General features: G+C 36.9%; 1 protein-coding gene across 3 annotated transcripts in view; it reads left to right on the forward strand.

The window, feature by feature from the left end:
- Positions 1 to 15,387, forward strand: part of LOC148821790 (fibronectin-like) — a 59,590-nt gene extending 44,203 nt beyond the window's left edge. For 2 of the 3 annotated variants that reach the window (XM_088930194.1, XM_088930196.1), the window contains 14 exons: positions 1,542 to 1,729; positions 2,025 to 2,112; positions 2,350 to 2,526; positions 4,227 to 4,316; positions 4,711 to 4,899; positions 7,437 to 7,526; positions 8,256 to 8,450; positions 8,572 to 8,696; positions 10,073 to 10,211; positions 10,870 to 11,022; positions 12,847 to 12,972; positions 13,434 to 13,540; positions 14,183 to 14,293; positions 14,606 to 15,387. In XM_088930194.1, the coding sequence (XP_088786320.1) occupies positions 1,542 to 1,729; positions 2,025 to 2,112; positions 2,350 to 2,526; positions 4,227 to 4,316; positions 4,711 to 4,899; positions 7,437 to 7,526; positions 8,256 to 8,450; positions 8,572 to 8,696; positions 10,073 to 10,211; positions 10,870 to 11,022; positions 12,847 to 12,972; positions 13,434 to 13,540; positions 14,183 to 14,293; positions 14,606 to 14,674 (1,847 nt within the window). In that variant the 3' untranslated portion in view covers positions 14,675 to 15,387. The remainder of the gene's footprint in view (positions 1 to 1,541; positions 1,730 to 2,024; positions 2,113 to 2,349; positions 2,527 to 4,226; positions 4,317 to 4,710; positions 4,900 to 7,436; positions 7,527 to 8,255; positions 8,451 to 8,571; positions 8,697 to 10,072; positions 10,212 to 10,869; positions 11,023 to 12,846; positions 12,973 to 13,433; positions 13,541 to 14,182; positions 14,294 to 14,605) is intronic. The other variant, XM_088930195.1, reaches the window with a different exon arrangement.
- Positions 15,388 to 15,418: the final 31 nt, after the last annotated feature.

Genomic DNA, 15,418 nt, shown 5'->3' on the forward strand with positions numbered 1-15,418 from the left:
TATATATTGTAATATTCAAATGAACAAATAGAACTTAAAGAAAAATTCATGTACATGTGTGCAAATTTAATGTGATATTTGGAATTGCTTCTGTGACAAAGTTTGAACCAGAATTTGAGGACATCCTGTAGCCCCCCAAATCAAAATCTGTTTGGGGTGCTCATCAGAGTGATGTTTGATATTTCGATTTTACATATTTCATCTTTAAAAGTTTGTTCACACATATATGTGGAGACAGACAGAAAACCTTCCACAAGCAAATTTTCTAATGTTCTTAACTCTCTTCAGGTAGTAATTTATAGAAGTTTAACAAATCCTTTTCCTTATATGGATTCCTATGCAAGTCATTCACAGCAATGTCAATTACTTCAAGCTGCAACTCAGGCTGAAGATCTTCCAGTATCACTTGCAAAAGGGTTCTGGAACAATCTTATGTTCTCTGAGATACTGTCAGAATCTTGAAAATGGTCCTCAAATTGCCATTTCGAATCTGAAATCAGAAGAGGTTTGGTACATTAATTTCTCTACTTTTCCCAAGTTGCAAAATGAACAAAATTGTTAGCTGCCACCTGTTTTTCAAAAATCATTAATTTTTGTCTGAAGGATTTTATGTGAAAACAAATCTGAAATGAGGTTTCACAATTAGTTCACTTATGTGCAGTCAAATCCATAAGAAAGGCGAGCTTCCATAAGCAAAGTGCAGTGCAGTGGCGCTGTCCTCTGGTCTCGGGCCGGATAAAAATACTTTGTGCGCCAGATTTGGGCCGTAGGTTGGAGACCCCTGTTCTGGATCAAGCTCCAGCAGTATTGAGTGATATCAGTATAACTGATACTGAGCTTCTTGATACCGGTTCGACAGGAGATACAAGATTAGAAGACAAGTTAAAAACAAGTCATGAGGAAATGAGGGATGTTATTCACAGAGCAGTATCTGGAATATTTCAACTCGTTACCCATAGATTTTAAAAAATCTCAAATCTAAAACCAAAAAAAATGGGGACAGACATGAACATGAAAACTACAGAGAAATCAGTCTTGCATCTGTTACTGATTTTAGATAGTTAAAGAAATAATTCTAATCAATTGGAATGCTTTGATATTTTAGGAGGCTGCTAACATGGGTTTAGAAAGGGAAGGGAATAACCACTATGTAAGCATATGTGAATAGTGGTGTGCTGCATATATCAATATTAAACCCATTGCTCTTCCTGATCTGTATCAATCTAGTTTCTAGTATAGTTGTTAAACTAGTCAGATTTGTTAATGATACTACAATAAAGGAGGTGGGTAATGCAAACAGTGGAAAGAGTTTTTTTTTTTTTGCCAAAGTCATCAATTGGACTGTTAATTTGCATGCCTCTTGTGAAATTTAATGAAGTCCTCCACATACATATTGGATGGGTGCTTCTCAGCTGCAGATGTAGGAAATTATGCATGGATTTGTGTGTAGGTCCAGGTATACAGAATCCTGTCTTCTGTTGCATTGCTTGATATTGATAAAATATTCACGATTTATTATTTTCCATGTCTTCCCATTCTAGCAATACCTGCTCCCACTGATTTAAAGTTCTCACAAGTTGCCCCATCCAGCTTGACGATATCATGGCAAGCACCTAAAGCCAGACTCACTGGTTACCGTGTGGTGGTCAATCCCAAGGATAAGACTGGACCAACCAAAGAGATCAACCTAGCACCTGATACAACCTCTGTTTTTGTCTCAGGATTAATGGTAAAAGTGTTTTTCATTACTGGGGTATTTTAATAAACCAGACATGTGACTGTTTGTAAAATTGCCAGTTATTTTCTACTATGCAGGCCTTATTTTAAGCATACTATATTATAATAAGCATATTATATTAGTACAGTACAATGGTTCATGTACAACACATAATGTAAAACACTTTTGTAACATTAAACGGAAGAATAGTGGAAATGTGAAACATTTAGATTAACAGTATATCAAGTTCATACTTAACCCAAAGTGTTTGTTTGGGATTCTGAATTCCTCTTTGAATGTTTTCCAGGTTGCTACTAAATATGAAGTAAATGTCTATGCCCTGAAGAGCTCTCTGACAAGCCGACCTGCTCGTGGAGAAGTTATCACACTGGACAGTGAGCAGTGTTCCTAAAATAGTTTCAGCAATTAAAATATAATTTAATCAAGTTAATTTTAATATAATTAATTTGAGATTGTAAATTTTAAGCCTGTGAATTAAAATAAGTGATGTTTCTATAACTTCAAACACAATACTATTCACCTCTGTTCATGTCTTATATTAGTGTGTTTAAAGTAACAGTTCAGACTTGTGTGGCTAAGAAGTCTATAATTCTGACCTTTTGTTTATACAGATATAAGTCCACCTCGGCGTGTTAGGATCTCAGATTTGTCAGATTCCTCCATCACTCTCACTTGGCGTTCTAAAACAGAAACCATTAGTGGTTTCTATATTGAAGCTACTCCAGCTGGAAGCCAGACCCCTATTCAGAACTCTGTCCGCCCAGATGCCAGGACCTACACCATTACAGGTAGGTCACAGGGTCTTCACTTGTCAGCATGAGCACCATATTAATCTTCGACCTGTCCCTTACAGCCTACAGCTTGCAGTTTCCCTTTTAAGTATTGTGTTTTAGTTGATCTGCTGCAGGGTTTTTCTTTTATGGTCCAGGGGTTTCACTGGTTCATTAGACTGTAACCTAAAATAGACTCAACCAAAGCCTCACTAACTCCAGGACTAGACATCCATCCTTTGGTGATACTATGAGCTTCAGCTGGTCCTTGTGGAAGTTTTCTCTGTCATGATAGCCACGTAAAAAGAACACAGGTTATCAGTTTAACCTTCTCCAGGATAGATAACCATATTTTCCCCTCCCAGGGAAAACTCAGTAACTTCTTTTCTCTAGGCAAGTGATTTTCAAGAGTATTTTCGGGCCACTACTAACCTGAGGACTTATACTGCAGGGTTCCTCAGGTGTTGCTTCTCTTTTAACTAGGAAATTACAAGAATGCCTTGCAGCTGACTTTATTACAATAAGCAGAGCACACAGCTGCATTCTCCCTTTTATGGCCATCCAAGGGTTCTAGGAGCCCTAATATCCAGACTTTCTCCAGTATTAGTTGAACCATATATGGATAACCCCCTTTAGTCCCTTGTACTTAATTATAGATTGCACCAGGTATGTCACCCTGCAACTCACAACTGGCAACCCACTAAGCCTAGCCAGTACCTGGATGGGAGACCTCCTGGGAAAGCTAAGGTTGCTGTTGGAAGAGGTATAAGTGGGACCAGCAGGGGGGAATCACCCTGTGGTCTTTGTGGGTACTAATGCCCCAGCTATACTGTAAAACAAAAAGTGCTTTCCTTCAGATGAGATGTACAACTAAGGTCCTGACTTGCCTTCATTGCTCTAGTCCACTTGCATTTAAAGTGAATTCCTCTCAATTTTAACTTCATAGTAAACCTCTGGGGAAAATTGACAGTGCGCCACCCCTCCTGGTCTTCCCTTCCAAAACCATGTTTTTTTAGAAAGTGCCTGCCAGGTCATGGCTAGATACTTCCAGTACAGCCACTGTGCTTCTTCCCACACACACCTGTTGCCCTAGCAAAACATAACTAAAAACCTTTCCCCTATAAAAGAAGCTTTGCTAGGAGGCAAGTCTTACCAGGTCTTAAATTTAAAATACCTTAACTGTGTGCCTCTTGCCAGGAGCCTCCTTCAACTTATTTAAAGATGATTCTAAATCATAACCATTTGCAGACTAATGTTCTACTACACCCATTTGCAAATGCAAACACTTAAGCACCACATACATTCCAACATCAAGTTTTTTTTTAAATAATTCATATCCATGCTCTCCAGACACCTAAACAGTAGAAAGTCTTTCACACCAGATTAAAAATCATTTTTGGATCTCTTGATAGGACTTATCTTTTAGGTATTATATTTAGACATTTCCATTACATCATATTTGGTTTTCAGCATAACATCTTCTGGAGAGAAAGTAAGCAATTGAATGTGTTTAACAAGATGGAAAACTATCTTTTTGTATAATTGGGAAAACGACTACTCTTGAGAGTTTGATGGTCCCTAAATGCTTTTTCACCCAAGAAGACCGCAGCACCATTATTTATGAAAGATTATTTTTATAGGACATGACACAAAGTAGATAAACTATGGATATGAATGATTGGACATGAGAGATTAAGATGTATCTTTAAACTTTTCAGGCCTCCAGCCAGGCACTATGTACACCATTCACATTTATGCCATGAACGGTGAAGCTCGCAGCGCTCCATTCACTTTGACTGCCACCACAAGTAAGTATTCTTCTAACAAAGGACAAAGATTGTTTAATATTATGCAATTCAAAGGGACTTTCATTTACCATTGAAACATCTTTTTTGTTAAGAGTCTGTTGTCACATTGCTTCAAAACATAATGTCTCTTGGAAGAGCAAGAAAATAGTTTTGTGTTTTTGTTTTTTATACATTTTTGTATTTGTATGCTATTAAGTTTATTCTTTAAAGAGAAATATATAAAAGCTAGCATCCAAAAAGTATGCCATTTGGACTGAAGACTAGATTAAATTCAGGGCATAATTCAGATTTTTAAAAGTTACATATAGTTACTCCAGAAGTCGGGGATATTTTTTGGAGAGCAAGAGTTTATTACATTAATAGGATTGTAAAAGTTTTCTTCTTTTTTTTTTAGATAAGCCAGCAGTTGAGTCTCCATCAAATATCAGGTTCATCTCCATCACTCCAAGCTCTATTTCCTTCACTTGGGAGCCCCCACGTACCAGGGTGACTGGCTACTTCATCACCTATGAAGAGGCTGGTGGAAGCCGCAAAGAAATCACTCCACAGCCCCATGCTGGCATCAGTCAAGCTACAATATCTGGTACTTAGGCAGAATTTGGAATCTTCTCTTTACATGTTCAGTACTGTTGCTCATCCATATGGGTAACTCTTCTAGTACTGAACTATTTCTTTACTTCTGCAAACTACAGGGATATACTCTGAAAGAAACCTTTCTTTAGGGCAGTGGTTCTCAAACTTTTTGGACCAAGTACCACCCCCTAATCCAACCAAAGCATCCAAGTACCACCTACAAGTCATCATCTCATAGGAACCCCAGAAATTCTCAATGACCAACATGAGCGTGCGTGCACGCACACTCACACATACATATAATAAATATTATAATAATAAACTTTATTTGATATAGTGCCTTTAAAGGTGGCTTCTCAAAGTGTTTTACAGAAAAAAAACATTAACAACAACTAATAAAAAAGCACCATTTCAGTGAGAGGGGTGAGCCTGTTTAGTTGAGCAAAGCAGATGTGAATTAATTTTTCGAGCCTTGATACAATTCACAACAGAGTCTAACAGATATTAAATCGTCAGGCATTTTCTTGACGGCAAAGGTCTCGCGGTGGATGTTGTAATGCGTCCATTAATTTCTGGAGCAACCTATCTAATTCGTGCAACTACACCGCTGTGTTGGCTTGTCATTGCTCTAGCACCGTCTGTACAAACTCAGACGCATTTTATCCAGTCGAGGCCATTCTCTTCGATAAATTCATTCAGAAGCTGAAATATGTGCTCTCCTGTAGTTCCTGTTGGTAGCGGTTTACAGAACAGAAAGTCTTCATGGGACATGCCCTCAAACTCTTATTAACGTAAACGAGCAAATTGGCCAAATCGACTACAGACTCATCTAATTGCAGTGAAAAACATCTGCTCATCTTAACGCGCTCTATCAATGTACTTTTGATATAATCCTTCATTTCAGTAATTCTATGACTGACTGTGTCTTTCAGGGGGAGGGGGGCAGCAGGTCGAGCTGTTTAGCAGCTTTTTCTCTACACATAATACGTGTCAGCTCTTTTGCCAACGGTAAATAAGGTTCTTCAAAAATAGTGTAGCTTACCTGCTTTAGCAATCTGCAAGCTTGCATTTTTCCGCGTTTCCGTTTTTATTTCCGTATTTATTTAAAGATTTTATTTCATGTGCATGGGAGCGAAACAGAGACGCTCGGTGTATTTTTCTCAAATTGGAACAGTTCTTAAATATTTTTCTGTTAGCATGCTTTCATGTGCTCACAAGATTACCTGCGTTCGTAGCACGTATTTCTATGCATTCCTGTGTTTACAACGTTGGCATTGTTCCAAAATCACGCACATTCTCCTTTCTCCCTATTTGCTGGAGATACAGTAGCTTTTTTTAAATATAATTGGTCACTTGCGTCCGTAGCACGCATTCCTATAGAGTGGTATAGAATTACAGAGTATCTCTTATGTCCACTGAAGTATTAGCGCGCACTGTATCGTAGTACGTACGCTGTGTATTTTTTGGGATAGATTGGATAGTGCTTTTTATCAATGTGATATTTCAAACTAGGAGTGCTCAAAAAGACTAGCTATAAAAATGGGGACCTTCAACTTCAAGTATGAGGTATATAAAAAATAAAGAACTGTCTTGAAATTGGATTGTTGTGCAAACAAGTGATACAAATTATTGATCATTTTACCTCCCAAATTAAGAAAATCCAAGTATATTGCTGCATGTAATTTGTTCTTGAGCACAGCTTGGTGCCTCGAGTAATGACCACACAACAGGCTTAACAAGAGATGTATTACAAGGAACACAATACACTCGACAGATACAGCTATATAAAAGCATTTACAGATAAAATAGAAAAAGGTAAGATCAGATAAGCCAGGCTTATCAGTTGTCACTTCTACAGAGATAGAAAAAAATCAGAATTATTTCAAGAGTTTGTGCTGATGTGCTAATGTCTTGATAAACAAAAGGATTCTTCCAAGGACTACATACTCTTAAAACAGAGGTTAATAAACAAATATGAAGTGATTTACCTGTTCTAAACAATGCATCATAAACCATTAAGGAGAGATTGCAGCCTGTGAATTCCACAATATAAGAAGTCAGAATTTCCACAAATAAGATCATGCACCCTTTCATGAAGGATACAGTTCTCTTCTAGTGTTACTTGGAAAAAAAAAATTGTCATTAATTATGGAAGAATTATGCAGTCTGATGAAAGAGTTTATGCTTACTGTTGACAAAAATCCTCCTGTGGTGTGTTTTCAATGTATTTTTCATCTCCATGAAAGCTGGCTTAATGACTAGAAATTGTCCTGTTAAATGTTGAATTAAGTCAGTTATAGTAGAAAAATACTTAGTCTAAGTCAGCATTTAGGTAGCACTCTTTTGATTTTACTCCTTTGAATGTTTGATAGTTCTGACCATCTCGAGGATTTATGATGGCTACATAAACACTTAAGACAATACCCATTGAATTGAAAATACAGAATAGGAAAACTTAAGTGGGAAGTACAAACATTTTAGCTAACCCTCAAACATGGAATATTTTTTGTTCCTAGATGTTCTTAATTTTTTTTCTGCTATCATTAGGTCTGAGACCAGGCACAGAGTACATCATCAAGATCATTGCTTTACAGAATGCTTTGAGAAGTGCTCCACTTGTTGGGATTGCCCGAACACGTGAGTAGAAATAATATAAATAATTCCACAAACTCCCTCTTTTGGTGTTGGTTTTCATGAACCATTTTATAGTATAAAGCTTGTTTGGAATTTTTCGGACTAAATTGTTATATAAATACCAAAAGAATGTATAGTTTCATGGTTAAATATATAAGTTGGGGTTTTCAGTGATAACTAGAGTCATGAAATACATAGAAATTGAAGATGCCTTTAAGTAGAACTGTTCTATGCAAGAGGTTTTTTTACTACAGGTTCTTCAAAAAAGTTACAGAAAGAAAGTTTACAGAAGATGCAGCTGAAATCTTTACTGCTTTACTATGGCTGCTTATGCATGGAGTTGAGTGGTAGACCATATAAAAATATCAAGTATTGCTAGTTCATGGGAAGAAGGATGAATTCTTCCTTTGTTAAATCATACACTACGGGGTTTCCCAGGCTGCTATTTTGTGTTACAGTGATTCATGAAGTGAGAACCGCAGGATATAACTGCCTAAGTTGGTGGTTCAATTTAAATTCTTTTCAAGTAATTAATTGGATGGCAAAAGAGATTAGAAGGCTTTTGCTGTAGCTATATAATTGCTCTTTTGCTTGAATAAACAATGCTATATGCAATGCAATGCGTATGCTATAAATATGGCAATAATATACTGTTTATTTCCAAACATACTTGCTGTAGCAGCTAACCATAGATCCCGACATGCTTGCTTCTAACCCCCATCTCTCTGCTAGAACATGAACCTCAGCTGCCAAATCCCCAGCGACCAGTGCCTGATATCCTGGATGTTCCAGAGGTGATTCCCATCAGGTTTGATGACGACAATGGCATCCAGCTTGTGGGTACCAATGGGCATGGGCTAGGACAGCAGGGCCAGCACGTATACATTGAGAACCAGAGTCTGGGAAACTCTGGGCATCATGATCAAGGTGGGTCCCATAGCACTGGGCCCATACAATATTTTCCTTCACAGGGAAAATAGGGGATAGGTATTCAGTCACCCTGTGTTAAACGAACCTCCTGTACATAGCTCTCCATTTCATATTCTAGACAATGAGACGGATACCACCCAGGAGGCCCAGTCACAGACTACTGTTTCTTGGAATCCTCTGCAGCAAACCTCTGAATACCTCATTTCTTGCCACCCTTTGGCCCCCAATGAGCAGGTGTTCCAGGTAAGGTTCATGAAACCATTTAAAGTTTGAGACTGTCACACAAACTACATTTGGCTATAAAAGAAGACCTGTACTACTTAAATGTCTTTGAAACAGACTTGAAGATGGAAATTAATATTATAGTGTGACTGATTTAGCAACATCAGTGGGTAAGAGCAAATGCTCTTACTATTTCCTGGCTGCTGTGGCTTGACAGCATTGATTGCTACAGCTCGGCCATATGTGTCCACTGATGTAATAGGTAATTCTAAATGTATTTTGGTAGCCAATGTTTATCTGTTTTAGCTAGAACATTACTGTGATATTGATCAATCAGGTTAAATGCATGCTAATAAGCGATGGCATGAAAGCAGAAGAAACTCTTTTGGTTATGGAGACTTATGGGAATGAGGGGCATCAGAATGTTTTTGTTTTGTTTGCTGGCTGAGTAGAAAAGCAATGCCAAGAGTACATCCTTAAGCAAGAATTAGCATGGCAGTTTTTTCATCACTGATACCAAAACTAGAGAAAACCCTTGGTTTCAGTTCTTCTGCTTCAGCAGAAGGCTTCCTTAGACTTTTGTTCCTTCTGATCTCCCCTTGTCAGCTCTCTAAGCTGCTTTCCTCTGTGGGTTTGCTCTGGCTGGTTTGGTTTCTCAATATCACTTTCACTATGTGTCTGTTTTTTATAGAGAGGACTGCTGATGTTAGATATCTTTAATCTGAACAGGAATATAAATTTGTCATAGAACTTTTGGAACCTTTGGATACAAGTATGCTTGCATTGTAATGCTGAATTGTTTTTCCAATGTAGGTTTCACAGAAAGGTGGCTTGGAGATCCTTCAGATGTGGTGCATTAGTTATCAATTTAAAATTCTGGTAGAGTTGCACTAATCTGATAAATAAAAATAAATTACATTATAAAATAAAAGTAAAAAAAAATCTGTAGATCTCCAGAATTACAATTACAACCCTTACCTCCCTTTTCAGTCCATCTGCGTCATTTAGACCACTTGGATCATTCTTATTTTAGGTACTGTGCCAGTAAGAATGTTAGTTGTATCATGTTTGAGGTTTGTTCTGATTTCCATGAGAATGTATTTGGCTTGCTGACCTTTAGCCGGAAGAGACAGGAAATTACAGCATGTCCTGAAATCTTGCCAACTGACTGGGAGTCACTGGGAAGCCGTTCAGATTTCTCAACTGAGCTTGTAAGAAGCCTGCCCCTCTACAGGAACCAGATGGGGCTTACTGTAAAGAGAAGGGAAATGTTAACACTAAAACTGAACAAAACTATCCTTCTTTGTGCACAATTTTAATCAATTTTATGCTTTACAGAGCAGTACCATTTTAAGAGATTTCAGCATTTTAAATTCAAATGGTTTTTTTGTTAATAGTTTCGTGTGCCAGGAACTTCCACTAGTGCAACCCTTACTGGCCTCACATCTGGAGCTTCATATAACGTCATTGTTGAGGCCCTGAAAGGAGGGCTGAAGCATAAGGTTTTGGAGGAAATCATTACAGTAGGAAATGCTGGTAAGGATTAGTTTCTTGTCAATAATATTCGATGCAGAAGTGGATTGAGTTCCTATTTCCTACTTATAAAAGGTATATTTGGAAATGCTTACATTTCAGGGTTTACTGAAGAATGAGTGGTATTGTACATTGTTTTTCTAATTGGCAAAACGTTTTTAAATGGTATTTTTTCTAATAGTGGAAGGGGACAACTTTTGCAAGATGAAGTTAATGCAAGTTGGGAGAAACTCAGTGTTATTGTAAAACTCATGTTAGTTAAGCCATCTTATGTTTTAGGTTGATGTATTTCTATGTGTGGGCTAGCAATAAATTCCAGCGGTCATAATTGGCATATGCAGCTTGAAGGTCACCACATAGCTTATGTTAGGAGATGTAATGCAAAATTTGCTTGACGTCTTTTGTAATAATGCGGGAGTGGGGGGAGCTCTGGTCAGTCCCGTAAAGTTAACGCCCCGTCTAAGGGGCAGAGGTACCGGTGTGAGGTTAGCGGACAGCCTTACGTTCATGTCACAATTCTGACGCTGGAATGATTCTCCCCTTGCAGGCTCAGCCTCCACACTGAACGCAGCCCCACATAATGCCACGCTTTTCATTGAAGTCAGTTCATGCAATTAAAGCACCTTAGTGCTTAACAAATTTTCTTCTCTTTTAATTTCAGAAGGGGTTCCTACAAAAGATATGTGCTATGATACTTTCACCGCAACATACCATGAAGTTGGAGCTGAGTGGGAGCGGATGTCAGAAACTGGTTTTAAGCTGTGGTGTACTTGCTTAGGCTTTGGCAGTGGCCATTTTAGATGTGACTCATCCAGTGAGTAATCATCCCTTTTTGCCCTTGATATGCTGGTAACTAATGTTAAGCAAACACAACTGTGCTAAGGTTAGAGGTTTAATTTCTGATTGTAATTGTAAAGGGTATGAAACTGAGTTCCGGTGGAAAGCAAACCACATAATAGATCACAATTTTTAAATTTGAGTGTAGTTGAGTGTATTAATGGTCACATTTTTAGGAAGCAGGAAAATATGTCCTAATTATTAAAGCAGTGTGCTGTGAAAAGGTTTTTAGTATTTTATGCAAATTCAGTCTTCTTGATTTCTTTTACCGGTCATGGACAAGTTTTACCTAACTTCAGGTTTTTCATGCATTTTGTCTAATGTAAGAATTGATATGCATTTATATCGTATAGCAAGTGTGTCAAAATTCAGTGTTCTGAAAATTTTTCCCCAACTTTCTATTATATTAGACTTTTTTGCTATTTACACTTGAGATAGAGTAGCATTTTAAAGCCTGAAAAGTGGTCAATTTGATCAGTTTTAAGTAACCAATTTAGTAGATGAGGAAACCCATTATACTTTTAGAATCATTTCTGGAATTACATCACTGTATCATGCCTAGTTTGCTCACTTTTTCTTTATCAAGTGACAAAACCTAAGGGTTTCTACAATTTGCTGGACTACAGAGCGAAAACAGCAAAAATTGTCACTGTCTAAATACTTACGGATTGCACTGTATATCCACAATATTTATATTCCTGAAAGTTTTTGATTTAAACTTATTCTAAAATTAAATGCCAGGATTCTTCTAGGTATGTATGCATGTGGACTGGAAAAGGGAAAACAATGTATCATGTAAAGGAACATAATCCCTCATAGTCATGTGTACTGCAGGGGTCTGCTTTTGACCTTTTGGACTTCCTGATCTATATCAATGACTTGGATTCTCTTACAGTTAAACAAGTTGAATTTGCAAATAAAAAGTTATTCAATACCACAAACACTTAGAAAAAAACCTTGACAAAGTCTTAGAGAATTAATTGCTTATGCAATTTTCCAGCAACTTGGGTCATTCAAGACGACTGTGGTAGTCAGTTTATAAAAATTCCACTAACGTTTTCTAAAACTGTACATGCATAGTTCTGATTTTCTTTTGAATATCAGTATAGATGTCCTGATACAAATCTTTGTGTATGGTAGAAATCTTTGCATATTGTAATTCAATTACAGAATTAAGGTGTATGATAGATGTTGGCTAGAATCTGACAGTGGAAATGTATTTTCCTTTGAAGAGGAAAGGTGTGTCAACATGGGTGAACTCCAGTGTAAAGGTGTTGTGAGGATGAATTACACTTATTACAAAACACAATTGAAGCATTATACTGTTGTCATACAAATGATAAAGTTCAGGTGTCTGTAAAGCAGAAGTCTCTATTTCATATGCATATAAAAGTCCGGCCTGCAACCACCGGACTTAAAAATAAGTAGCTAAAGATGCTCTTTTATACTAAGCAACCAAGTTACTACGACACATTCTAAACAGATAAGATAGCAACACATTCCAATATTATTAATTATATCTAAGTTGCAAACTAGACAACAGTTCTTTTCATGTTCTGGGCGTACAGCCAGCTTACCAAATACATACCCCTTATCTTACTGACTAAGGACAGGCAGTATCTTTGTATATTTGGGCTTGGGCACAAAGCCAACTTCAAACCACTAGACTGCATAGTTTGCAGAAATACAAAAACAAAAAAATATCTCAATTCCCAGGTGTCTCCCTTATCTCTTCAATACTAAGTATGAATAGAAATCTGAAGTAGGTATTGGAATGTGCTATTTATTTTTTTTTTTTTAGAGTGGTGCCATGACAATGGCAACAACTATCGAATTGGTGAGAAATGGGACCGCCAGACAGAGAATGGTCATATGATGAGCTGTACATGCTTGGGTAATGGCAAAGGAGAGTTCAAGTGTGAGCCTCGTAAGTGTTATGTAATTACTAAAAATGTAACCTTAACTTGGCATTATATTTTGTGTCCTATTTGATTGGGAAATCTAGCTTCTTTGCTGTTAGTTTTAAAGTTAAAATCTCAATGTTATTAGGTAAGCTTTTTAAAAAACTGTCCAATTCAACAAATGTATTATGTTCTGGTTGTTAGATGCCTGTAAATTGTACTTCTTGCTTAATGGCACCAACAGGGTGGTTTTCAAAGCCTGTTTTATCCACCTTTTTTCTGAACTTAATGTTTCAAGGAGAAATTCTAGTAGGAGACCCTATAGACTTGGTGGGGGGGGGGGTTAAGTCAATGTTCAATTTTTACTTGTTTTTTATGGATTTTTAATACATTTAGACAAGTAGACGAAGTCACCGGGGCAAAAATTTTAGATTTTCTAAAGTTTCCCCCCCTAATGTTGTGTTTTGAATTCTATATATTTACAAAGATGAAGCCACCTGCTATGATGAAGGTAAAATGTACCAGGTTGGACAGCAGTGGCAGAAGGAATATCTTGGAGCTATCTGCACCTGCACATGCTTTGGTGGACAGCAGGTAAATTTGTTCTTCTGCACTTAGTATAGTGAAACTGGTATATGGGCATTGTTTATTAGAATTATGCTTTTTCAATCATTTGCTTGAACAATGAACACAGCTAATTGAATTTGCTGTAATTGCAGCAAGAGGCTTGTACCAATAATTTGAGTTCACAAGTCCACATACTTATGCAAACAACATATTTCATATTTACTGTAATTGCTTACCCTTAAGTCTTTTGTTTATTCATTCAAATTGGTAATAAAATTAAGGTTTTAAAAATATTTATGTATCATTTTCTAATTTCACAAAATGTGCTAACATAAAAAGGATATGAATACTTTTGGTAATGTTTTATATACGTGCTCTGGGATATATAGTTGGAGGTAATGCAGTGGCTTCTCTTGCAAGGTTTTTCTTTATGAATCCAAATGCTTATGTAGTTTTCTCTTTTTGCAGATATTTAATGTAAATGTTCTTCAGGTATTCAGAGAAGTTAAATGCACACATTTTTCATTTTGTATGTAATGTAATACCATCTGATCAGGTCTGAAATAGCAAAACTTCCCCAAGCACATATACAGCCATTTAAAGTGCCTTGCACAATTTGTCAATACTGCGTATAGGGTTTTACAGTGAGTGCTATTTTTTTTCCTGTAGGGATGGCGTTGTGAAAACTGTCGCAGGCCCTCTGCCGAAGTAGATGTCTCCCTACCATCCACACAGACGCACTTTTCTGACAGATACAGGGACAACACTCTGAGGAAAGTTGTAAGTGTAATTCTTATTCATATATCATATATCCCACTAGTGCTAACAAATCACTAAAGATCTACAGCGCAAGATGTTTTATTTTATTTTTTAAATTGGAAATAACCATTTAAACCCTTGTTTTCTGAGAATCTCTGGAAGCCATTTCTCCCATCAAAGATTTGAACCCAGCATTTTGAAAATCTAACGCTTTCCATGTTTGTATTGACGTTTTTCCCCCAATAATCTAAATGTAATCATATTACGTTTGATTGAAATGTTAGTTTTCTGCATTTTTTCCAAAAGTTTAGTAATGTTTTTTTTTCCCGGCAGCACATCAAGTGTCCCATTGAGTGCACAAGGCCAGAGTTACTTGCGGATGCACATGTTCCTGGAAAATAAGAAGAGAAGCCTTCTTGAACTACATCCAAAGCCAGTGGTGCCATTGAGTTCTTATCTGAAAACTGTAATAACACCTCTGTGCCTTATTTAAACATAACACTGCTACCATTCCAAATCACAGCTTTTCAGAGTATCATGAAGTGTTCAATACTTGAAAAGTATTTTTTTTTCCTTTTTAAGACACTTTTAAAGCATTCCCTGCATAGCATTTGTAAACCAATATAGTATTCTCTAAAGCACGATAGCCCTATGGTCTTTTAGATTTTTAAATACACACTACTCACAAAACCTCCTGATAGGGACACAAAACTCCCCGACAGTGTCATCCAAGACTGTAGTTAAATCTACCATTACAATTCTAAAATGCTGGACCCCATTAACTTCCTTACTTTCTGTTTGTACTGTTCCATTTTATAAAATGCAAAGCATCTTAATGGGTCATTACTCTTTTAATTTTTTCTTTTTTTCCTTCAGCACCTGTTTCTTCATTGTACTGGTGCAGCACTGTTTTTAATGTAGTAGTTAACAGTTCTCTTAAGTAACTGTTTGTTTTTTTTCATCCTGTAATCTTACTTTGCTTGGATAAAAGAGGGATACAAGTGCACACCAAGATGTAAACAAGATTTTTTTTTATTATTTTTATATTGTAGTTGCCAAAGCCATTACTTCTGTGGACAGAAAACCCTTATTAGTAAAGTTTTACAAGAACCTCAGTGTTGGTCTTCATCTCTTTGACTACCATGT

The sequence above is a fragment of the Atractosteus spatula genome, chromosome 13 (genome assembly GCF_055471065.1).
Source record: "Atractosteus spatula isolate fAtrSpa1 chromosome 13, fAtrSpa1.hap1, whole genome shotgun sequence".
NCBI classification, from domain to species: domain Eukaryota; kingdom Metazoa; phylum Chordata; class Actinopteri; order Semionotiformes; family Lepisosteidae; genus Atractosteus; species Atractosteus spatula.